Here is a 25,028-nt window from a genome sequence, read left to right on the forward strand (position 1 = left end):
ATCTGTAGAACTGATTTTACTGAGCCCTATCCATACCTCCCAACATTTTGGAAGTAAAAAGAGGGACAAAAATGTTTTTCCCGCAGGTAGCGCAGCAATTTTTTGACCACACCCCTTTCTGTGGCTACACCCCCTAATTACCGTGTTTTTTTTTACAAAATTTGGCAGGTTATGAAAGTTTGAAAATATCTCTCCTTATCTAAACTGTGTTTTTGTGTCTCAAAATTGTCTTATTTGCACTCGTTAGCTGTTCTGGGCTCTCTGCTAAAAGCCAATTAAGTTAGAAACTTTGTTTCTTTTTCCGGTTGTTCAGTGCAGAGAAAATAGGGACTTTTTCAGTACAAATGAGGGACTGCAGGTTGAGCTGTCAAAAGAGGGACTGTCCCTCCAAAAAAGGGACAGTTGGGAGGTATGCCCTATCCACTGCTACAAGCACTTCCCCCACACAGATAAAATCTGGTTCAGACTGGACCTTTGTATTGAGAAAGTGAAAGCTGGAATAGAAAATAAGAGAGAACAATAAGAGGCAGATGTATCTATACAGGATCTTATATTAAGAAAAGGTTTACCCCCATCCAGGGCTAGTACATTCCAATAACACTGGTCACACTGACTTCTGGACCTCCAGGAAACTGCAGAAGAACCAAAGGAACCATAGGATAAAGACTAAAGGGTGACACCATGTTCCTTATCCACCACAACTGGGACAGGCTGATAATTCTGTTCCCTCTCCTCTTGTATCAAACAGGTGAGTGTTCTGGAAAGTCCTTGTACTGGAGGGGGCTGGTGAGGGGTAGAAGTGGGTTTCATTATGGGTGTAGATATTTCTTTTCATAACACATGAACAGTGTTTCATTTAATATCATTGCTATTAATCTGCTGTCTTATTTCTAGAAGATCCTCAGATCCAGAGAATAACATAAGCTCATTTACCAAAGTGACTTAGTTGTGCAAATCCCAGTTTTGGACCTAAACTGATATTTTACCCACAATGCAGCATAATCCTATTATTTTAGCAAAAGATCAGCTACCCAGTCATATCATTGCCAGTGATACCACAATGTACCACAAATTAGTGAGGAAGGTGGCACTTCCAGCATGACAATGTGTGTGGCACCAGGCCTGATTCGTCACTTGCAACTTGGAATCACCCCCACATCCAGGCAGGCTGTAATTTCAGGGTGCCCTTGTGTCAGTGTGTGTGTCTGTTTGTAACAGAGTCACAGCTGACTGTGTTGTTAGGAGCATGTATGGGTGCAAGTAACTTTGTGAATGGTGTTTCTAGTGCCTTTTCAAGTCAACTTTCATCCAAAACACCTTTAAGATATAGTCAACTCACTTAATATAGAGACACACAATGATACAAGAAAAATAATCATTATATTCATTAATAATATTCATGTATTTCACTAAAACATGCATTTAGATCCTCCAATCAGCATTCTGCTTACCTTCCTTGACTTCATAGGCGGAAGATATGATGAGGTATCTGAGCACAAGTTTCATTTCACAGAACCTTGGAATGAAGTGACAATAATTAGTGTTAGTGTTTGTGCAGCCATATCATGGGTCCCATAAACTGCTTCACCACACAACTCATTGCATATTAATTGTATGCACACTCACTAACCAATAACAAGCCTGTATATCCTATGGAACCACATTCCTGTTCCTCAGCCCTCCAAACATGGAGAACTTCCATTGCTTCCCTGTGCAACCATTGCCTGTTACCCTACTGACATCTTCTCTGGTGCATCATTATATTCAATTGCATTTATCCTTTGTATGCTTAACTCTTCGTGTAGGTGCAGTTCTGGATGTTTTTGCAGCTTCCCATCGTGCACTCACTGGCTCTGATGTTCTTCTCCGCTGCAGCTTCCAAGTGGATAAAACTTCCCCAAACCCTGAACCCCCAACTGTAATATGGTACTTTCAGGATAAGGAAATTGTAAGATTCGATAACAAAGGTTTGTCCCTCAGCCCAAGGGCTTCATTCAATGGATGGGCAGCAAATAAGGGAGATGCCTCCTTGTCTCTGGCCAATGTGTCCATCTCAGATGAAGGGATCTACAGGTGTCGGGTGATATATCAGCAACAACAGAAAGACACATGGGTCATATTAGATGTTCTTGGTAAGGTCTAAATTTACTTATCTATAGAATAAACTCCTTCAATATTTCTATATATCTGTAAACTTGTTATAAACTAAGGGGGCCAAGCCTGAAGGCCAGTTAGGGGGAGATTTGGGGTGAGTGTTTATTTGTGCCCTGGGTACCCCTGGAACTATAGCAGGGTGACACCCCAATGTTTCTATATATCTGTAACCTTGCTATGAGCTAAGGGGGCCCAGTCTGAAGGTCAGTTAGGTGGAGATTTGGGGTGAGTGTTTATTTGTACCCTGGGTACCCCTGGAACTATAGCAGGGTGACTGTTACCCCAATGTTTCTATATATCTGTAACCTTGTTATGAGCTAAGGGGGCCCAGCCTGAAGGTCAGTTAGGGGGAGATTTGGGGTGAGTGTTTATTTGTACCCTGGGTACCCCTGGAACTATAGCAGGGTGACACCCCAATGTTTCGATATATCTGTAACCTTGTTATGAGCTAAGGGGGCCCAGTCTGAAGGCCAGTTAGGGGGAGATTTCGGGTGAGTTTTTGTTTGTACCCTGTGTACCCCTGGAACTATAGCAGGATGACTGTTACCCCAATGTTTCTATATATCTGTTACCTTGTTATGAGCTAAGGGGGCCCAGCCTGAAGGTCAGTTAGGGGGAGATTTGGGGTGAGTGCTTATTTGTACCCTGGGTACCCTCTGGAACTATAGCAGGGTGACACCCCAATGTTTCTATATATCTGTAACCTTGTTATGAGCTAAGGGGGGCCAGTCTGAAGGCCAATTAGGGGGGATTTTAGGTGAGTGCTTATTTGTACCCTGGGTACCCCTGGAACTATAGCAGGGTGACTGTTACCCCAATGTTTCTATATATCTGTAACCTCGTTATGAGCTAAGGGGGCAAATGGGTTAACCCAAGGCATGCAGAGCTGGTGAAACACATTTTAGCACTGATGGCCCCCATCCAATACATCAGTGCTCCCCAGCCCCCTGGCAGTCTCCTGTCTTTTATTTTTGGGTGAAATTATAATTAATCATCCATAATTATAATCTGTAACATGGCAGAGCATTTGTAAATACAATGTAAATGACCAATCACTTGGTCTGCCTCATGATTTTCAGCTTTGTCTTCTAATCTGAATGAGATTTCTGTACAAGGTTATTAATTTACTGCCCCCCCCAGTTCCCCCAGTGATCTTCATCCCCAATAAAGTTATTAGTAAGAATAAGGAGAACACTGTGATGTGCATGGCCAATGGATTCTACCCAGAAGATATTGACATAAGTTGGTATAAAGACAATAAGCCCCTCACTAACTCTGAGTTGGGCAAACAAGAGAGGAACCCAGATGGCACATACAGAGTGATGGGCACCGTGACTTTACCCCCAATGGATGGGAAGATGGACCATAACTTCTCCTGTAGAGTCCAACATGTCTCTCTCCAGTGGCCTCTTCAGGAAGACTTCCAGTTGGAGTATGAAGGTACTAGTAATGATTCTAACACATTGTTTTTTTATCTCTGATATATTGCAATGCTGAATATTCATGTTATTATAAACAATATTTTATGACAATTTTAGACATGAATATCTAAATTATGTTTTATTCACCATTATGGGAAATTACTTTTGAGATCAAACAAGTGAAGAAAGATCATTTCTCCAGCTCTCCACCTTATTATATACTCTGTAGACATGCACCCCTTCTTGGGAAAATCCCCTGATCCACTCATGGTGTTGATGGCACAGCATTGATGGCAAGGGGTTGCCCAGGGACTTCCTGCATTTAGAAGTCAATACCTGGCAGGAAGAATAAACAGATGGCAGAAAATGGAAAAACTAGAAATAAATATGGACAGGCAGAATTAGCAACATGAAAGAAAGAATCCACAACAAATGAAATAGGAGAGAGATGGGGATCAAACAAAAATGAATGGGAGGTCAGTAGACAACTTATAAAAAAGAAAAAAGGACATTTCACAAAAAAGAGATAGTTAAAAGGAACTGAAATGGGAGAAAAGTAAAATAATTCTGAGATGAGAGGAAGATCAAATACTGCAAATAAGCTGTGGAAGGAAAAAAAGGAGTAAGGAATAACAGGTGAAAGGAGGCAGAAAATTTGAGGAGAAAGAATATACTTTCGGTGGCAAGTCCCCTTAGTTTGTCATCCTCTGATTTAAGGAGACATATAGGATAAACGACAAATCCTAATTTTGGAGGCAATTATGAATAATATGTGGAGTTGGTGTCACATTGGGCTAAAATGGGAAACAGAGAGAAGATACACACTAAACGGTGGGTCTTAAGACAACCCTTCCCATTAGAGTCTATAATAATTGACTGTGTCACTGGGTAGCACTGAGCTCCATACAGGCAGAATTGGGGGGCTTTATTTTATACAAATTTCTGGGGTGTGTGGAAGCACTCTTAAGGCTAAATTAAAGTATATTTAAGTATAATGGAAGTGCTACTTACAATGCACTTCCCTGGTCCCCTGTCTCATTACTTGTACTACCTTTATTTTGTCTCTAGTCAGGTGTTTAGCAAAAATGTACAACAAAACAGTGTTCTAAACATCACTAAACAATTTTATACAATTTGGAAGGGTTGCAGTGTAACCGCATATTAAATCCAGAGAAAGACGAGAGATCCTCTGCACTTACCTATATCAATATATTTAGGATATAAGGATATTAAGGATGATCTCTGGTCTTTCTCTGGGTAAATGGGAACCCAACATCACAGAAATACAACACTGAGTAGAAACCCTCATACAACAAATGTAATATTTCCTTTTATTCCAACAGATGAAAGTCACAGCTCTGTAATTGTGGCCTGTGGCATTGCTGTGGGGGTGTTACTAGTTGGACTGGTAATTGGAGCCATAATATGGAATCAGAGAAGAAAAGGTATTGTATATAATAATTGTTTATATTCTGAAAACAGCAAATAATATAAAATATTCCCAGTTCCTACAAAGTAACAATCAGGGGTGCAGTAACTAAACATCAATACTTTTCCAGTCTGTAGTAACTAGGGAACAGGTAGTAAGCTAGTTAGGTACAAAGCTATTGCTCAGCAATTTCTTTAATAGGATGATGCCCAGAAGAATTGCTCTGAATATGCACCGGCGGCTGAGCATTTCCCAAGTCTTTTCACCAAATCTACTAATATACATTTTTCAGATTTTTCAGCCATTGCTTTGAATTCCTGCCATATGTCAACTTTTGAAAAATTCTCAGTGTCAATGACATTGTACAAGAATTTCCATGAGAAAAACATGGCTTTTGGCAAAAAAATGGTACAGAATAGATTTTGTGACAAAAATGTATCTACTGTTTTATCTTATGAACACTCTGTAGAAATTGATGACAAAATCTGGATCAATTTTCTCACCTTATTGAATCTGTCCCATTATTTTATTATTATTATTGATTGAGATTTCCCAGGACTGTACAATGAGTTGGGGGGAACAAACACTATGAGAGACAAATGCAAAGCAATAACAACAGAAGAAACAAACATAAACTGAGACATAAGTTCATAGGGCCCTGCCTGTTAGAGTTCTAGGCATTAGGGTACAACTAATACATGAGTTATGGGTACATGACCCAATAGTGAGGGTTCCGCTACACACCATGTCCCAAAATGAGAAGCTACAACTGAACTGAGAGTTGTTGGGAAGAACCAGGAAAGACTTGATTTAGCAAAATTTGTCTAAAAACAAAACATAGAAATGTTCAAAAATGTAATTATTGACATTATAATGACTATAAAGGTATTTCAGCATCTTTACAGGGTTACACAGTGAGTGAGATTAAAGGGCCAGAGAAGTTGTTGGATGGAGAAGAGACAACTCTTTACTGTACGACCATTAACTGCCCACAGGGGGCCCCACAGGTCACATGGATTGAGGAGAGGTCAGGAGACCAGTGGGAGATACCACAGTGTCGGAACTCGGGGGACCCAGGGGAAGCAGAACAGCTGTTGGGTGACTCCTACTTGATCACCTGTAGGAAAGAGGGGCTGCAAAGCTACTGCTCCTCCCTGAGATTTGTACCCCGTGTGGGGAAACACAGAGACGTGACCCTTATCTGCAGGTTTGTCTGGGCTGGGAAGATTAAGGAGAAGAGATTCCATTGTACAAACATTTATGGTAAGTGCTGATAAAATAAGCAATAATCCTTCTTCACCAAAAATTCAGCATAAATGTACCTACTGCAAAGAAATGCAAACTGTGTTGCAGACAACTTGAGTGCAATATACAGGTATTGATAGTGAATTTGCCAGAATCCAGTTGTATAACACAATATTCATTATTCACTGGAGGGGGTTTTGTGCGGAGACTCCTGCAACTGCTCCCAATTTATTTGGCACAAAAAATAAACACAGCAATTCCAGAGATGCACAACTACAGAGAAGCCTTTTAGCACCTTGTGCAGGGCATGTTTATTTAAGTGCAACTTTATAGTTAGTCCTCATTTTATTGGTTGTTTTTAAACTTTAAAAGCACTTACACATTATTTTCCGGAAAGGGTTGCCAATAATAGCGGAGGACATGGTGGTAGACCCATACGGTAGATTTTTAATATTGAAAATGCTATTACATGATTATCAATTGACACTGGTAACATACTGTACCCCTATCAAAATCTTCTATTGTTTCTAACACGGTTAATATAAAGATGTAACACAGAATGGGAAGGAGGATTGATAATCTGTGGGGATTCATACTTGACCTTAGATGTGGAATGGGATAGACAGGCTGCTCCCAACTTTACCTCCTCTATTTCCAATATATATTATATCTGTCAGTTCAGACAACTGATTAACAGTCACTCACTGGTTGATGCTTGGACAGAAGTTAACCCTTACGATAAAAGATATAACCACTAGTCTTACTCACACAAGGTGTATACACAAACAGACCACTTCTTTATTGCACAGGAGCTTATACCACAATTAGGAGAGGTGAAAATCCACAATGTCTCCAGGTCGGATCATTCTCCGATAAATAATAGGAATGCATCGAATCCACTATTTTGGATTCGGCCGAACCCCCGAATCCTTTGGGAAAGATTCGGCTGAATAGCAAACCAAATCCAAACCCTAATTTGCATATGCAAATTAGGGGTGGGAAGGGAAAAAATGTTTTCTTCCTTGTTTTGTGACAAAAAGTCACACAATTTACCTCCCCACCCCTAATTTGCATATGCAAATTAGGATTTGGATTCGTTTCAGTCGGGCAGAAGGATTCGGCCGAATCTGAATCCTGCTGAAAAAAAGCAGAATCCTGGCCGAATCAGGAACTGAATCCTGGATTCGGTGCATCCCTAATAAATAAACCTCCAACTATTTGCTCATAGTCTGGCCAGTAGAGGGTTCCACAGTGACTCATTACAGATTCCGGATATTTAGGGGCAAATTCACTAAGATCCGAAGTTGCACTGGCGACAGCTACGCAAATTCACTAAAATGCTATGCACTCAGCTCACTGCACTGTAGGACAGGAACCAATCAGCAGCTAGCAGGACCTGATAGGGAACTGAAGCCTGTCTGTGCTTGTGTGACTGCAGGGCTGTGATTGGCTGTCCCCCTCCTACTGTGCTTCTGACAGGGACCGTTAGGACACGCCCACCCCTCATTTGAAACACAGACAGGGACCAGAGAACATCTATAGGGAGCTCCAATAAAGGGGCCATTTTTAAAAATAATATACATTTTTAGCACCATGTAAAAGCAACACTTAGGGGTAGATTTATCAAAGGTCTAAGTGAATTATGGAATTAAAAAACTATGAATTTCAAAGTAATTTTTGGGTACTTCGACCATCGAATAGGCCAAATTCGACTTTGACTTTGATTCGAAGTGAAAAAACATTGAATATTCAACCACTCGAAAATCAAAGTATTGTCTCTTAAAAAAACGTAGACTTCGACGCTTTGCCACCTTAAAACGGCCGAATTGCTGTTTAGCCTATGGGGAACCTCCTAGAACCAATCTGAGGCTTTTGGGCAAGTTTTGAGAAGTCAAAGATTTTTTTGAAAAATCCTTTGAATCGTTCGATTCAAAGGGTTAAATCATTCAATCATACGATTTTACTTTGATCATACTTCGATCGAATATGGCCGTTTTTGATGGAAAAAATACTTTCACCATCGAAGTACTCAAATGGTCGAATTTAGAAGTTTTTTTACTTCAAAATTTGATCCTTGATAAATATTCCCCTATATATTTCTTATAATTGTCTACAAAATTAGGGTTTTTTCATTTATCCTATATGTCTCCTTTAAGGATTGAATTGAAAAATAGAATTTTCGATTTTTTTTATGGTCAAAACCACCAGATTCCACTAGGGAATTATCCAAACTAGATTTGATGTTTTTTAAAAAATTCAAATTTGATTTTCGAGATTTATCATACTTTGGCCCTTTAAGAATTAGAATTTGACTATTCGCCATCTAAAACCTGCTGAATTCCTGTATAAGTCAACGGGAGAGGTGCAGTGACCAATTTGGAGTTGTTTGTAGCCTTCTTGACATTTAAGTTTTTTTCAGAGAAACAACTCGAATCGAGTTTGGTCAAATTCAATTTGATTTGAATTTTGAGTTTTCGTGTCGGTAAACTGTTCTGTTAATAATAATAATAATAATAATAATAATAATAATAAAAATACAAGGTATTATTTAGATGGTATCTGACACCGAGAGAATAGCTAAAATGCAATCAGCCGACCCCAATTATTTTGGAGGTTGTCCTCAAAAGGTGGTCTGATTCTTGACCAGCGTAATGTTTTTTTTCTTTTGTCGGCCCTATTTAATGGTAAATGTACAAGTTTTATGAAATTACAACACAGGCTCCTTCCAATAATGGTTTTGGCAGCACAGCAAACCATTGGCAAGTCCTGGAAGTCAAACTTGATACATTTTCCATCCTTCAAACACAAAATCGATTGGATCATGACAAACAATAATGTTACCAGCTTCATAACTAACACACATGCCAAATTCCTAAACATTTTCCATGACTGGATTACAGACAATATCCACATCCAGACTATTGTTTTCTACTTAACCCACCTTGGAGGTTCCTTTCCTTTCCCCTTGTAGAGCCAGAAGTTTTATATTTATATATTATATAATATTTAGCTAAACAAAAGGGTTTATTGAGGCGTTTTATACAGTTTGTTCATTGGAAATCAAACCTCCCCCAAATCTCTGCCTGATTAATTCATCATTAGGAAAATTCTATATTTCTGGCCCCATCAGCATGTTCTATAATCAGGTATCTGGTTACTTTATATTCACATTATGTTTATTTCCCAGCCAAACCAGCACAGGTATCAGTGGTCCCATCTCTGTGTGAGTCTGGGGAGATCCTGTACTCTCTCACCCTGCCGGGATTCTACCCCAGACATATCTCCATCACATGGACCTGTGGGGTGGGAGATTCCCAAGGCAGAATATTATCTAAAGAACAAATTGAGGTGAAACCAGATCTCACATTCAGTGTGTGCAGTGAGGTCAGAATTAGTGGGGACCTGTATAAAGATCCGGCATTCCGAGTGGGTGTGACCTGGGAACATGGATCCTTGGATGCACCGGGATACAGAGAATTCTCCATACTGGATCCAGGTGAGATATTTTCACTACACCCAGATTTGTTCAACCATTGCCTTAATGTCCCACCTCATCCTCACGGCTCACCCAGAACTCAGCCCAATTTACAGTACTCTCTTTCCTTCTGCCCTCTAAATCTGGATAATCCAGCAAAATGCAGAGAACTTTGGAGGCATCATTAGGGTTAATATATACTGTAAGTTATTTGTATTTCAGTTCTGCATGTAAGAAAGGATATAAGGGACTATTACTGATGGTATTTTTAGTAGTACCATGTTGACCTTGTGTAAGACAAAACTCAGTAAAGGAAAACCTTTAGTAATAGTCAGGCAATTTATTCATACATAATACAACATAACAGTTTTGTCTGGGTAAGCTGTTGGAGTAACACACAGAATGTCACCCAAGGACTTACCAAAGACCCACCTCTTGGTCCAAGCATTATATAGCTTTCAGAAGGTATTTACAGTAATTGTGACAAGGGATACACGGAAATATCATACATGGTCTGGCGAGGAGACTTACTGACATATATATTTATACATTCCTGTAAGATGTGCAGTTTTGCAACATAAGAGTTTTCTGGTTCCAACTGTCCATAGTCTCATAGACATCTGTTGGCTAAACATGGTCATTGTGGTACAGCTATTGAGCAACACTTCTGCAAAAGGGCATAAGAGACATGCTGACACTATGCTGACACTCTGGAATCTAAGTAACAGAGTGGAGATCATTTATTTGTATGGCCCAGTATAAGTTATATGAGTGACCATTGTCCACAGTTGACCATTAGCCCTTATAGTCCATCCTGCCTTGGGCCCTATAGCGTTATGGCATCATAGAGGGCGGGAGTAATAGATATCGACCCTCTGACACTAGCCATTCGTCCATCATAGGAAATAGACCGTTCCAGGTATAAAAGATATAAAATATATAAACATTTCTCTCTTGAAACGTTTCAAAAAGGTTTCATATTAGTAAATCATAGGCACAGTAAGAGTGCTGAGAGGGCCCCCAGGAACAAGGGAGGTCTATTATAATTGGGACAGTGGTGTATGCTGTTGTGAGTTACAGTTCAACTGTCGTGGCAGCACCAATACAGAAGTGCAGCTGAAAGCTGAAATCAGTGAAAAGAAAAAACAGGAAGCTCGGGAGCTACAGATACATCCTGTTTCATGAAATAACTTGGCTAAGTGCAGCTGGGAACAGAAAACCCTATAAAAATGACAAAGAATATATAATATATTTGTAACATGTTATATGTGAGCTGTTATAAGAAATAATACTGATTTCATTACTACTGAAAAGCAAAAAATGATTCTTTCTTTCAAACCTCCCCACATACGGCTGAGAAAATCTTTATCTTATAGATGTAAATGAAATGAGAGCAGAAGTTGGGGGGGAGGTACTTATAGCACAAAGCAGAATTCTAACAGAGAAATATAGAGCAAGTATTAATGCTAGGATGACATGGATAGACTTAATGAAACTTCCAATGGAGTTGTTTAACCAGCTATAAACTGTTCTATAAAAAGATTACACTAAGGGGCCCATTCCCCAAGCTCGAGTGAAGGATTCGAAGTACAAAAAATTCCAATTTTGAAGTGTTTTTTGGGCTACTTCGACCTTCGACTACGACTTCGAATCGAAGGATTCGAACTAAAAATTGTTCGACTTGCCCATTATCACCATTCCTCTTCGCCCTGGCAGTGGAGCCTCTAGCAGTCCTAGTCCACCAGGCAACCAACATTATAGGACTCCACCTGGGGAGAGTGAAAGAACGCATCTCTCTCTATGTGGACGACATATTGTTATATCTAGATAACCCAGGTAACTCCCTCCAGGCAGTCCTGAGTATAGTGGACCACTTTGGATGATTCTCATGGCTAAAAATCAATTGGGAAAAATCAAGCATACTCTTTATTGACACCAACATCAACCCAGACTTATTCGCTCCCACCCCGCTACTCTGGGTGGACTCATTCAAATACCTTGGCGTTGTGGTACATAGGAATTTAGATGCCTTTATACCCTCGATTCTTGAACCGATCCTTTCCACTATGAAAGATAAACTGAAAGTGTGGGCTAACCTACCTATCTCTATCTGGGGCAGAATTAATCTTCTAAAAATGATATTTCTCCCTAAATTCCTCTACATCTTTCACAATTCCCCTGTTCCCATCCCCCGCTCCTTCTTTGCCTCTCTTGATACGGCCCAAACAGCGTTTCTCTGGGCAAACAAGCCCCCTAGGTTTGCTAGAGCCAAACTGCGGGCTCCTGTTGCTGAAGGGGGATTGGGACTCCCACATTGGTATTTCTATTCATTAGCAGCTCAGATCTACTATATACATTGGTGGTATAATCCAGATCCATATAATCCGAACTTCCCAATGCAGGCCACTTTGGCAAGATCAACAGAGTCACTTTCATATATCCCATTTCGCAAGTCTCCTGATCTACATACAACCCCCCAGTTATAATCACCCCATACAAAGCGTGGATGGCAGCACTCAAAGTTTGCCACCTAGCATCACCCCTCCTGTCGCCTCAGTTACCCCTATGGGGGAATTCCTTCCTCCCACATCTGCAACACATAGCGGAGTACAAAATATGGCCAAAATGGGGTTTACGTACACTTGGGGACTTGGTTAGGAAACGAGGGAACGAAATCAAACATGTCCAAACCCAGGAGCCTCTTCCCTGGTTCTCCTATTTCCAGCATAGACAGGCCACCACTACACAATTTCAAGGGAACGATATGAACCTAACAACATCTAAGATAGAATCAGCCCTTAGAGCCCCCACCACCAAGAAACTTGTTACCAGGCTGTACTCGATTCTCCTAGCTACTGTTAAACCTCCATTTAACGCAGCGGGTGCAGTTTGGAGCAGGGACATCCTGGGGTTGTAGGATGGGGACTGGGAAGAGGCAACTGACAGGGCCTATGCAGTGGCGGAACTACCGGGGGAGCAGGGGGTGCGAGTGGGCCAGGGCCCCGCAGCCCCTCAGTGCCCCCCTGGCAGTCCGCAAAGTCTGCGCTCCGCTGCGCTGCATCCTGGACAGTTTCCGGGTGTACGGAGGGGGGCGGGGGCCCGGCTGCGCGTCCTGCGCCAGGGCCCGCCCACCTCTAGTTACGCTTCTGGGCCTATGACTACCTTGTCTCAACCAGAGATAGATTGATTCAGTTCAAGATCCTACATAGACCCCACTTAACCCCAAATAGGCTGTTCCGGATGAACAGACTTGACTCACCACAGTGCCCTAAGTGTAGAGCCTCGGATGCATCTTACCTGCACCTTATCTGGTCATGCCCCCGAATCCAAGCCTTCTGGTCCCAGGTTCTCAACTATATTCAGGACAAAGCTGCACTTCCTAAAATAATAACCCCTCAGGTATGCATTCTCGTTGTAATAGATGACATCACCCCAAGGGTGGTCAGAAGAATACTTTTTCGTACATTACTATTCTATGCCAGGAAATGTATCCTCCTGAATTGGATGTCCCCCCAATCCCCCACATTTAATGGCTGGTTAAACTTGTTAAAATCAGCACTCCCCCTAATACAACTTATTTATATGGCAAGAGGGTGTCCACAGAAGTATTATCTGGTATGGCGAGACTGGCTGGAAGCCACTGAGGAGCCTTAATGCCGGGGAGGCAAAGCAAATAGTGATATCTATACCATTTACTCATGAGGACTAGAGGTCACAAATACAGAAGTAAAACTGAATTAAATTGTATACAAATGTACAGGACTCAAAGCACTAAATGCTTATGCTGTACTGTCATAACTACAAAAAGATGAAACCATGCATGATATAATGTTTGTTTGTTTATTGTTATAAAATGCTAAATAAAAACCTTTTAAAAAAAATCGTTGGACTATTCGACTATTCGATAGTCGAAGTACTGTCTCTTTAAGAAAAAACTTCGACCCCCTAGTTCGCCACCTAAAAGCTACCAAACCCAATGTTAGCCTATGGGGAAGGTCCCCATAGGCTTGGCTAAGTTTTTTTGGTCAAAGGATAATCCTTCAATCGTTGGATTAAAATAGGGCTGCACCGTCTGTGGAAGCAAAAGTTCTGAGATTGTGTAACTCTGTGTCACTCTAAGGTTGCCAATAGGCATATTTAAATGGCATTTAATTGCTCCTGAGTTTCCATATAAAGGACTGGATCTAAGTTTGCTGAGCAAGGAGCAGAGAATAGGTGTAATGTCTCAGCTGAAACATATGTCCTTTTCTTTGTAACATACACACAAGTATTACATTCACAATATGCTCTAACAGACCTGTAGGATGCAGAAAAGCTTAGCAGCGAGCTATTAACATTGGTTTATAAAACAAACAGGGAAACAAACAGACATATAAACTGGAGTCACCTGCAGGAAAAAATGATGTTATACTTTTCTCTGTAATTTAGCAGAGGCTTACAATTGAGTGGAAAGGGAGAAAATAGGTTTGAAGTTGCAGATGGACAACAACTCGTCGTTTGTAGGGCTCTCGTTTTTCATCTGACAATTCAAACAGACAGGAAAGTGATTCACACTTCACACTCTAAAGAATTTCCTTCAGAAAACCTAGTTTTCAGTATTTCTGGCCTGTTAGGTCGCCCCATAAACAGGAACCACAGAAAAACTACTAAACAGCAAGTAGACTCTGAGATAGAGCCACAAATTCTCTCAGTACTATCACACAGATTACAGTTACACTAAAGTTATTCACACAGTCGGCTAGGCAAATGTTCAACATTCACTGATCCTTCTGCATTCATCAAACAACATACATGTGTAATTTCTATCTAAAAGATGTTTTAGACTACACTTCATGATAAGGAATAAGAGACGTACAAAATACAAAAACAGGAAGGAAACTGCGGATTCCTATCATGAATGGCAGATAATTTCAGCTGAGTAACACAACAATTAACAAAACAATAGGCAAATAGAAGAAGTTAGAAAAAACATATATGTCCACCCCAGGGGGCCCTTACTGCGCGTGTATCAACCATCCGGGAGTAAAGCTCCAGGGAAAACCTTCCGGGAGTAGAGAGCTCCACGGGTAGACTCCAGTTGCCTCTAGCGGCCAGAGAACTCAACTTCTAAACTTGCCTGAAAATATGACTGGGAAAAGACTGGATCACAGTCGGCGGGTCACCATATGTTGGTATTTTTAGTAGTACCATTTTGACCTCGTGTAAGATAAAACTCAGTAAAGGAAAACCTTTAGTAATAGTCAGGCAATTTATTCATACATAATACAACATAACAGTTTTGTCTGGGTAAGCTGTTGGAGTAACACACAGAATGTCACCCAAGGACTCACCAAAGACCCACCTCTTGGTCCAAGCGTTATATAGCTTTCAGAAGGCATTTACAGTAATTGTGACAAGGGGTACAAGGAAATACCATACATGGTCTGGAGAGGAAACTTACTAACATATACATTTATACATTCCTGTAAGATGTGCAGTTTTGCAACATAAGAGATTTCTGGTACCAACTGTCCACAGCCTCGTAGACACCTGTTGGCTAAACATAGTCATTGTGGTACAGCTATTGAGCAACACTTCTGCAAAAGGGCATAAGAGACTTGCTGACACTATGCTGACACTCTGGAATCTAAGTAACAGAGTAGAGATCATTTATTTGTATGGCCCAGTATAAGTTATATGAGTGACCATTGTCCACAGTTGACCATTAGCCCTTATAGTCCATCCTGCCTTGGGCCCTATAGCATTATGGCGTCATAGAGGGCGGGGGTAATAGATATCGAACCTCTGACACTAGCCATTCGTCCGTCTTAGGAATTAGACCTTTCCAGATATAAAAGATATAAAATATATAAACATTACCCACCAAAAGCTTTAATCCGTTACTGGAATATCTCTCTTGGCAGCAGTTGCCCAATTTGTCCAAAAGTTCAAGGTAATAGTTAATATTTCACTGACTATCTATAAAGACTTTCCGTTGCTGGATACGTGATGTAACCCACTCTGTGCTCTCTCTCCTCACTGAAATTGGCCCAAATGGTTCAGATATGGGAGACAAGGTACAAAGCACAAAGCTCCCTATTTTGCCCATAATGCATCTTGCTTTGACTCTCAGTTGTCTCAGGTGTCTGATGTATCCTTGGGCTGTATCCCAGTGTGTTGGGCCAGTTGGCTAATGGGCACATGTACATGGCACTGGTCTCTATACTTAGGAGGAATGGGTGGTTCTGGGACCCAGAAGGTGAAAATAATATTAAGGGGCAGATTTATCAAGGGTCGAATTTACGAAGTTAAAAATGCTTCGAAATTTGACCATCGAATTAAAATACTTTGAATATCAAATTCGAACTTTTTCATCGAATTTGGCTATTCCGCGGTCAAAGTAAAATCAAACGATCGAACAATTGAATCTTTCGAATCGAGCGATTCGAAAGATTTTAGCAAACGATCGAACAATTTTACTTAGACTTCAAAGAATTAGAAAACTGCTCTAGAAGGTCCCCATAGGCTAACACAGCACTTCGGCAGGTTTAATTTGGCGAAGTATTGAAATCTACGTTTTTTTTTATTCGAATGGTCGAATATTCTAAGTATTTTACTTCAAATCAAATTCGAAGTCAAAGTCGTAGTATCCTATTCGATGGTCGAAGTTACAAAAAAATTACTTTGAATTTCGAATTTTTTTTACTTACAAAATTCCCTCGAATTCACTTCAACAATTGATAAATCTGCCCCTAAATCTCTGCTTTTGTGGAATGGTAACACATGGAATTGCCCTCCTGTAGATATGGAGGAGACTAATTCAGAAAAGCAATTTAAATGGCACCTATCATTGGAAAAAAATGCTCCCCCATCCTGAAAGTGAAGGGTAATAGAGGCCATTCTGGTAGTTAAAAAACAATATGTCCCACTTGAGTGGTAAGTGACCAGAGCCAGGAGGGAGCTTTGAAGCCATGTGGCACGTGCCAGGGCTACAATAACATCACAAGTGGAGCAGGAGGGCTTTTCCCATGATGCAACTGTCTGCTGGAAGCTGTAGCCCTAGTTATGTCACTGCACATGCTCATAATGAGCTCATACAGTTGTACTGTAGTTACTCTCAATGACTGCATTGTCTAAAACAATGTTCATGATAAGGATTCTCTTTATTTTACAGAATTCGACTGGGAACCAGTAGTGGAACCAATACAGGGCACTAAGTTTCTCCATAACAGCCCAACCACCCTGCAGTGCAACATCTCCGAGTATTTCCCTGATGCCCTGACAGTGACGTGGCTGAGGAAAGGGGCAGAGAGTGAGGAACTAACAGAAGTGCCCAATACTCATCCATATATAAGGTCCAACAAACAGACAGATAACACCTACAGTTGCACCCCCTGTCTGATCATTTACCCCTCACTGAGAGACCAGGGGGCAGAATATATCTGCAGGGTGACACATCCCAGTCTGGTCAGACCCATAGACACAAGTACTGGCACCATCAATGTCATGGGTAAGTCTATCAACTGGTTTTTCCCATAGTTTTCTGCTTCCCTCCTGAACTCTTTTATTTTATCTATGTATGTGCTGGTACAGGTATGGGATCCATTTTCCAGAAACCCATTATCCAGAAAGCTCCACATTACAGAAAGATAGTCTTCCATAGACTCCATTTTATTCAAATAGTCCTAAGTTTTAAAAATGATTTCCCTGTTCTCTATAATAATAAAATACTGTAGTAGCTTGTACTTGATCCCAACTAAGATATAATTAATCCTTATTGGAAGCAAAACCAGCCTATTGGCTTTATTTAATGTTTATATGATTTTCTAGTAGACTTAAGGTATGAAGATCCAAATTATGGAAAGATCCATTATCCGGAAAACCCCAGGTCCCAAGCATTCTGGATAACAGGTCCCTGTACCATGAACTTCTTTATTGAACCAGCAGGCAGGCCTCTAGTGAATGTATATAGTGATGGGTGAATTTATTCGCCAGGCGTGAATTTGCATCGAATTTCTGCTTTTTGTCGCTGGTGAATGTATTTGCAAAAATTTGCGTCCAAATATTTTTTACACCATCGACAATTCCGATGCCAGTGACAATTCTGACGCTGGTGACAATTCTAGGTGCTCGTTGACATTAATGGGTGTCACAATTGTCGCCAGCATCGGAATTGTCATCGGCGTCGGAATTGTCGCTGTCAAAAATATTTGGACGCAAATTTTTCGGCAAATTCACAAAATTTTCGGCAAAATAGGAGAACTTCGCCCATCACTAAATGTAACAGTTCTCACTGGCAGTTTGTACAAATTCACATCTATCCCAGAGATATTCTAAATAGATTGTAACACTCACAGTTGGAAATACTCTTGGTAAATGTCCTCCCCAGATGTAGTTCTGCCTGTCCTGGTGATCCTTTCCCCAGCAGAGGTAAACTCACAGTGGTATCTTGCTCTCTGGTAGCTCCCCCTGCCCTTAGACTCACCCACTTTGTGGTGGTTTCTTTCTTCCTTGGCAGACCTCCTGCCTCTAAGCTCCCCTCTCATACATAGTAACATAGTAACATAGTAACATAGTAACATAGTAAGTTAGGTTGAAAAAAGACACACATCCATCAAGTTCAACCCTTCAACTATTTTAACCTTTCTAACTGCCAGTTGACCACTCACCAGTGGAGTCCTGTTCTCCTGCCCTAAGCTCCCCCACTCATGCCCCTGTGCTGGCGGCTGATCACTGTAAGGGTACGACCCCACTGTCCTCGTTGGAGCTCCCGATCTAACCAACCTAGCCCTGACTTTCACTCCTAGAGCCACTATAACAATGATAAATATACTAAACTTTAACTAACAGGCCTGGGAACTGCTCAGACCCAATCCTGAACCCACCTCCCCACAAGGTAGGATCCAGGAAAAGAGCCCTGAGCTCTCACATTTACACACTGTCACCTACTGGGCAAACCTTGAAGTAGATCAAATTACCAAAGACCCAGGAAAAGGGATGAAGCTGCCCAGGTGAGTCGAAGGAGCACTTAGATTCCACAATACAGGGGAAAGTGTCTGAGTAAAATACGTAACCCTGAGGGTCTCTACACTATCCTCTGCATAAAGTATATGTGTCTCACAACTCAGCTACTGTAACCTGGTGTGACTTGTTCTACTGGAAACTATAGAATCAATTCCCACAATTAAATGGAAAAGGTCAGTTGTATAATTACATTAGTAACATTAGATTAGTGTAGATTTATTGAGTGTAGCAGAGCCTGACATGTTTCAGATCACACAGGCCCTTCCTCAGGTGAATGTTACAAATAATGGCAGACAGATTCTTTATAATGCAAACAGCCCCTCCCCCTTCTCCCCATTGTCTCAATTCCTTAGCACCATCTAGTGGCCAGACATAATCATTTCACTTTCCTTGATGTTAGTGATATTATTAATGACAATTATAATCATTTATTTATAAAACACCAGCAAGTTTCCCGGATCCACAACATGAGATTTGGGCACTTTATTAATCCTTTGCCCTGTAAGTGATACAGTTGATTTGTTACTAAACAGAACCTCTAATGTCTCTAGGGATCAGTAATGTTGATTATAGTTCAGTCTTATTGTTTATTTATAAAAACTCCAGATACTTCATGCACCGAGAGCAGAAACAGTGGTTAAACTAATTACTAAACCTCTAATTACTCATCCTCAGTATAATTAGAACAATATTTCCCCCTCCAGCTAAACCCGTGTTACTGGATCCTGTACAAATGGATCTTCTCACTAACGGCAGAATTCAGTTCTCCATCACCCTACGGAACTTCTACCCCCGAGATATTCACATCAACTGGAACATTGGGGAGATAAAGGCAAAGTTTATTCAGCCTCCCACAGACACAGTGACTCAAACAGATGATCTCACATATGATCTCACCAGTGTCTGTAGATTTCCTGGGCATCTGTTAAGCAATCCTGAATATAAAGTCCATGTGACCTGGAACCATGTGACTATGGAAGCCCCTGAATCCAGGGAACTGTGGGTAACAGGTGAGTAGTAACTGGGGTCAGGTTATTATAGGGACATAATGTAGGTGGGGGTTATACACAGATCCCAGTATAAATCCAGCTGACAGCAAGAAATGGTTTCTGGCATTTTTCTAGAGAGTCTTAACCGGCAGGTGGGCACAAAAGTGGGTGATGTGATGACAAAAGTAAAATGGACAGAACTGTGACATTGTGACTGCTGGGGGGAGGGTAATAGAGTGCAGGAATGAAGGGAGAACTAGACAGATTGGGGAGGATTGGGGACAGGCCGGGTGCTAATATTAAGGATACTGAAAATATATTCACAACTACATTGCTGTAAATTTACAATCCCGGCCTTTGTAGGTGATGACCCCACTCCCCTGTCACTCATTTTACTGATGAATGAGTCGTCTGACTTCCCTCCCCAACCAGGCCCGGATTTGTGGAAAGGCCACCTAGGCCCAGGCCTAGGGCGGCAGGATTTTAAGGGGGCGACATGCTGCCCAACCAAACCCACATTGGTTCAAAGACACTGGGGATGAGCTGGAGATACACTCATTTTTTACATTTCATGTTCGCCAATCCCCATTGCTCCTGTCCCCCTGGAGGGGACAGGGGCGACGAACGGCAGTGGGCCTAGGGGCGCCCACTATGTAAATCTGGCCCTGTCCCCAACTGTCACCCACTGCTTTCACTGACCTCTGCTGCCTGGTCTTCCCCCTTATTGACTGTCACTCACTGATTTCTTTCTTCACCCCCCCAACCCCTAGTCCCACCCTGGGTGTCATCTGCCCAACTGACATTTTAGCTTTAGTCATACAACCGATTTAGTGACATAAAACGTGGTTTCTTTTTTTAATAGCAAATACTAAACGGGTTGTTCACCTTTGGGATAACTTTTAATATGATGTAGAGACTGATATTCTGAGAATTTGCAACTGGTTTTCATTTTTTATTATGTAAAGTTTTTGACTTATTTCAATTTTTATTCAGCAGCTCTTACATTTGCATTTTACACAATCTGGTAGCTAAGGTCCAAATTCCCCTAGCAACCATGCACTGATTTGAATAAGAGACTGGAATATGAATAGGAGAGGCCTGAATAGAAAGATGAGGAATAAAAAGTAACAATAACAATACATTTGTAGCCTTACAGAGCGTTTGTTTTTTAGAAGGGGACAGTGATGCCCATTTGAAAGCTTCAAAGATTCAGAAGAAAAAGGCAAATAACTATAAAACTATAAAAAAAAATAATTAAAACCTATTGGAAAGTTGCTTAGAAATTGCCATTTTAAAACATACAAAAATGTACCTTAAAGGTGAACCACCCCTTTAAGTGAATGTAATTAATGTAAATATATTATTATTTTATTGGCAGATTTCCCCTGGCGCCCACAGGTAGGAGAGATCGTGGCTCCTACACTGGGTAAGAATAAAGTGACACTGAGCTGTAAGATCTCTGGGTATTTCCCTGATGTCCTGACTGTCAGTTGGTTCAGGAAGGAGAAATCAGACCAATCAGAGGTTCCACTGTCTGTCCAATGTGTTGGTTTCATGATCACAGACTGGTTCAAGAAGTTGTTAAGTGACCAATCAGAGACCTCACTGAGCACCAGACATTATAAAGTATCTGAGGCCAAATCCCACAAGCAGGAGGATCAGACATTTACATGTGAAACACAATTAACCTTCTCCCCAGACCAGAAGACTGACCAAGGAGCTGAATTCATCTGCAGAGTGAGACACCCCAGCCTGGGGCAGTTAATAGAGAGAAGGACGGGGCCATTAGTGATCCCTCAATAATTTATATTCCTGCCCCATAACTCACCAAATACTATTGTCACGTTTTCATATTAAAAATATGTTTATACACTTCTAACATTCTAGTTTTTTTATTTATACCCCAATATCCATTAAACAAACCCACTGGTACCCATATACAGGAACACAAGTCGTATCTAGATCTGCATTAGAGCGAATGGAGGGTCTGGAATCACCGAATCTTCTCAATGTACATAAATAGGCATCAGAGGGTACTGAGACTCGGGGAGGAAAATCAAGGGTCAAATTTTAAATTCATGAGAGTTTTTTTTAAAACTTAATTGAACTCGAAATTCGACCAATCGAAATGAATTATTAAAATTCTGAAGGTGAATTAAATCAGCCCGAAAACTCAAATTCGATTTGAATTTTAAGAACTCAATTTGGAGAAAAAAACTCAAATGTCAGGTAGGCTGCAAACAACTCCAAATTGATCCCTGGACGGCTCCCATTGACTTAAACAGCAATTCAGCAGTTTATAGGTGGTGAAAAGTCAAATTTGAGTTCTGAAAGGGCCAGAGTGTGAGAAATCTCGAAAATCAAATTAAAAATCAAATTCAAATTTTCAACTTGAATCGAATTTAAATAACTCCCTAGTCAAATTTGACAGTTTTGACCATAAAAAAACTCAAAAATGTGAAATTAGAATTTTTGAATCGACCCTTGATATATCTGCCCCTTAATTTAATGTCACATGATGCATTTTCTCCACCAGCCCAAAAACACCAATACAGCTGTCCCCCCCGACAGACGATTGACATATATGTGATTTACCCCACACATACAATGGTATCAGGCTGTACTGGTGTTTTCTTGCTAATTGTTTTTCTTCCAATGAGGAAAACATATCCATTGGCATTGCATGGCAGCATAGAAACCAACATAATCAGCCCTGTAGCATCAGTTTCTATGACCGATAAACCCAGGGCCGGATTACCCGCTAGGCACCTGCCTAGGGCCCACCTAGCACTAGGGGGCCTGGCCCGGAAAAAAATGACCTCTAAAAATTCCAGGCTCCCCTAGTTACGCTAGTGATGCCATGGCACGCACAGCGTCATTACTGGGGGAGGATCAGCCAATGAGCGGCAGTTGGTGCCTAAAACTTGAACTTGTAGGAGCTCTCTCCGTCTCTCCAGTTCTTGTGGCTACCGAATTCTTTGTCTTTGCCTGGCTGTCTGGTCCGTCAGTCTGTCCAAAAACAAGCCTATATATGTCCCCAGAAAGGGATATATATAAGAAGCGATCAGCGCCTGTGGCAACAGAAATAAAAAACAGACATAGCGCAGTATGTTCACAATGTGGAATATCACCCTGTGCATACACTGGATGGTAAGTGGATGTGTTCTTCCCTTCTCCTTTAAATGGCCACTTATAAGGGTGTAGAGTGGCAATGCAGATGGACAGAAGAAAGGAAAGGTATTTTTTTCTATGAACTTTCCTGTGAAATGGAATGTGTATTCCGAAGATGCAGATGCCTTCACCTTATATATAAAAAATGCCTACTTACAAACCACTGCCGTGGTATGGTGTATTTAACATGAAGCTCTTTCAAGTTCCTCCTTCAGCGTTCACCACTCCTTCCGAGTTTCTCAGCAGGAATACAAATCGATAATAGTATAACACCGTTTATTTAAAACATAATTAAAAACAATTAAAAATTCTCACTCACATTTCCCTTGCGGGTTTTTGCGCATTGAGTCCAAATAAAAGTCTTTCTGGGGTCCCCCAAAGGCAATCCTGTCCGCTCACTCCAAGTTCTTGCCAGCTTGCTTCAGGTGCCTTGGTCTGGATTGTTGTGTCCCCCAAACTCTGCCTAACGCGTTTCGCTGGGTGTTACCAGCTTCCTCAGAGACGCCTCTGAGGAAGCTGGTAACACCCAGCGAAACGCGTTAGGCAGAGTTTGGGGGACACAACAATCCAGACCAAGGCACCTGAAGCAAGCTGGCAAGAACTTGGAGTGAGCGGACAGGATTGCCTTTGGGGGACCCCAGAAAGACTTTTATTTGGACTCAATGCGCAAAAACCCGCAAGGGAAATGTGAGTGAGAATTTTAATTGTTTTTAATTATGTTTTAAATAAACGGTGTTATACTATTATCGATTTGTATTCCTGCTGAGAAACTCGGAAGGAGTGGTGAACGCTGAAGGAGGAACTTGAAAGAGCTTCATGTTAAATACACCATACCACGGCAGTGGTTTGTAAGTAGGCATTTTTTATATATAAGGTGAAGGCATCTGCATCTTCGGAATACACATTTCATTTCACAGGAAAGTTCATAGAAAAAAATACCTTTCCTTTCTTCTGTCCATCTGCATTGCCACTCTACACCCTTATAAGTGGCCATTTAAAGGAGAAGGGAAGAACACATCCACTTACCATCCAGTGTATGCACAGGGTGATATTCCACATTGTGAACATACTGCGCTATGTCTGTTTTTTATTTCTGTTGCCACAGGCGCTGATCGCTTCTTATATATATCCCTTTCTGGGGACATATATAGGCTTGTTTTTGGATTTACATACGGTTGAGAGACTGTGAAGGGGTCGGCAAGAAATATTCTAAGAGACTGACATTTTTTATTGGGCTGCATTTTGTAAGCTATACATTGTTTTCATTGTTTTATTCCGTCAGTCTGTGCAGCAACAGTGTGTGGCCATGTGCCGGCTGCAGGCTGACATTTTTTTTTAAAATTGTTTTAATAGATTTTTGAAGACTGTGTCTGGGACTGTGTGCTGGCTTGGCTTGTGAGGGGGCAGTAAGGGGCAGTAAGGCCAGGCTGTTTCGTAGCCATTTAAAAGTGATCTGGGCATGTGGCCTCTGGGGGTAAAATTAAAAAGGGTCTGTGGGGCTGCTGGGGCAGTGTTGTGTTGTTGAACTGTTGCAGAGAGGGGGGCAGACAGAACCGAGAAAAAAAAAACTACATAAAAGAAACTAGAAAAAAAAATATTTTGGGGGAAAGTAATTTGTAGAGGGTCTCTGGGAGTGGGACTGTCTGAGTGGCTCTGAAGGGAGTCAGGGGGGGGGGGCAGCCAGACAGAACTGAGCAAAATCAAAACAAAACAAAAATAATCTGAGTGCAAAATAATTTGTTTAGGGTCTCTGGGAGTGGGACTGTCTGACTGGCTCTGAAAGGAGTGAGGGAGGGGGGCAGTCAGGCAGGTTTTAAGACCAACCAGGGCTACAACTGAGCTGAGGGCAAATCATTATTCTATTCTGGTCATCTCAGCTGACTATAAAATCATCTAGTCTTCTCATCTGCCTGCAAAACAGTTCTAATACCCTAATCTTCTTGTCTGCTTGCAAAACTGTTCTAATACTCTAGTCTCATCTGGCTGGTGGCTTCAAAATAGTTCTAATAGTCTAGTTGTTTTATCTGGCTGCAGAAAAATTCTAATACCCTAATCTTCTCATCTAGCTACAAATGAATTATTTTAGCCTAGTCTTCTCATCTGACTGCGAAAGAATTCTAATACTCTAGTCTTCCCAATTA

The 25,028-nt window shown here is 41.2% G+C and overlaps 1 protein-coding gene across 1 annotated transcript; it reads left to right on the top strand.

Moving 5' to 3' along the window:
* Positions 1–395: 395 nt before the first annotated feature.
* Positions 396–21,595, top strand: LOC121397884. Its single transcript, XM_041575907.1, has 9 exons — positions 396–748; positions 1,806–2,132; positions 3,295–3,594; positions 4,919–5,020; positions 5,899–6,267; positions 9,437–9,745; positions 16,878–17,213; positions 19,432–19,737; positions 21,095–21,595. Exons 1-9 carry the CDS (start codon positions 682–684, stop codon positions 21,517–21,519), a joined length of 2,541 nt encoding a protein of 846 aa, XP_041431841.1. The 5' UTR covers positions 396–681; the 3' UTR covers positions 21,520–21,595.
* The last annotated feature ends 3,433 nt before the right edge of the window (positions 21,596–25,028 follow it).

Source organism: Xenopus laevis, chromosome 9_10L, assembly GCF_017654675.1.
Source record: "Xenopus laevis strain J_2021 chromosome 9_10L, Xenopus_laevis_v10.1, whole genome shotgun sequence".
Taxonomy (NCBI): Eukaryota; Metazoa; Chordata; class Amphibia; order Anura; family Pipidae; genus Xenopus; species Xenopus laevis.

Bases quoted from the DNA above. Each gene is read 5' to 3' on its own strand.
- LOC121397884 (XM_041575907.1), top strand. From the start codon at position 682: ATGTTCCTTATCCACCACAACTGGGACAGGCTGATAATTCTGTTCCCT. The intron at 6,268-9,436 runs GTAAGTGCTGAT...TTTATTTCCCAG, and splicing joins CCATTGTACAAACATTTATG to CCAAACCAGCACAGGTATCA. The intron at 9,746-16,877 runs GTGAGATATTTT...TTTATTTTACAG, and splicing joins ATTCTCCATACTGGATCCAG to AATTCGACTGGGAACCAGTA.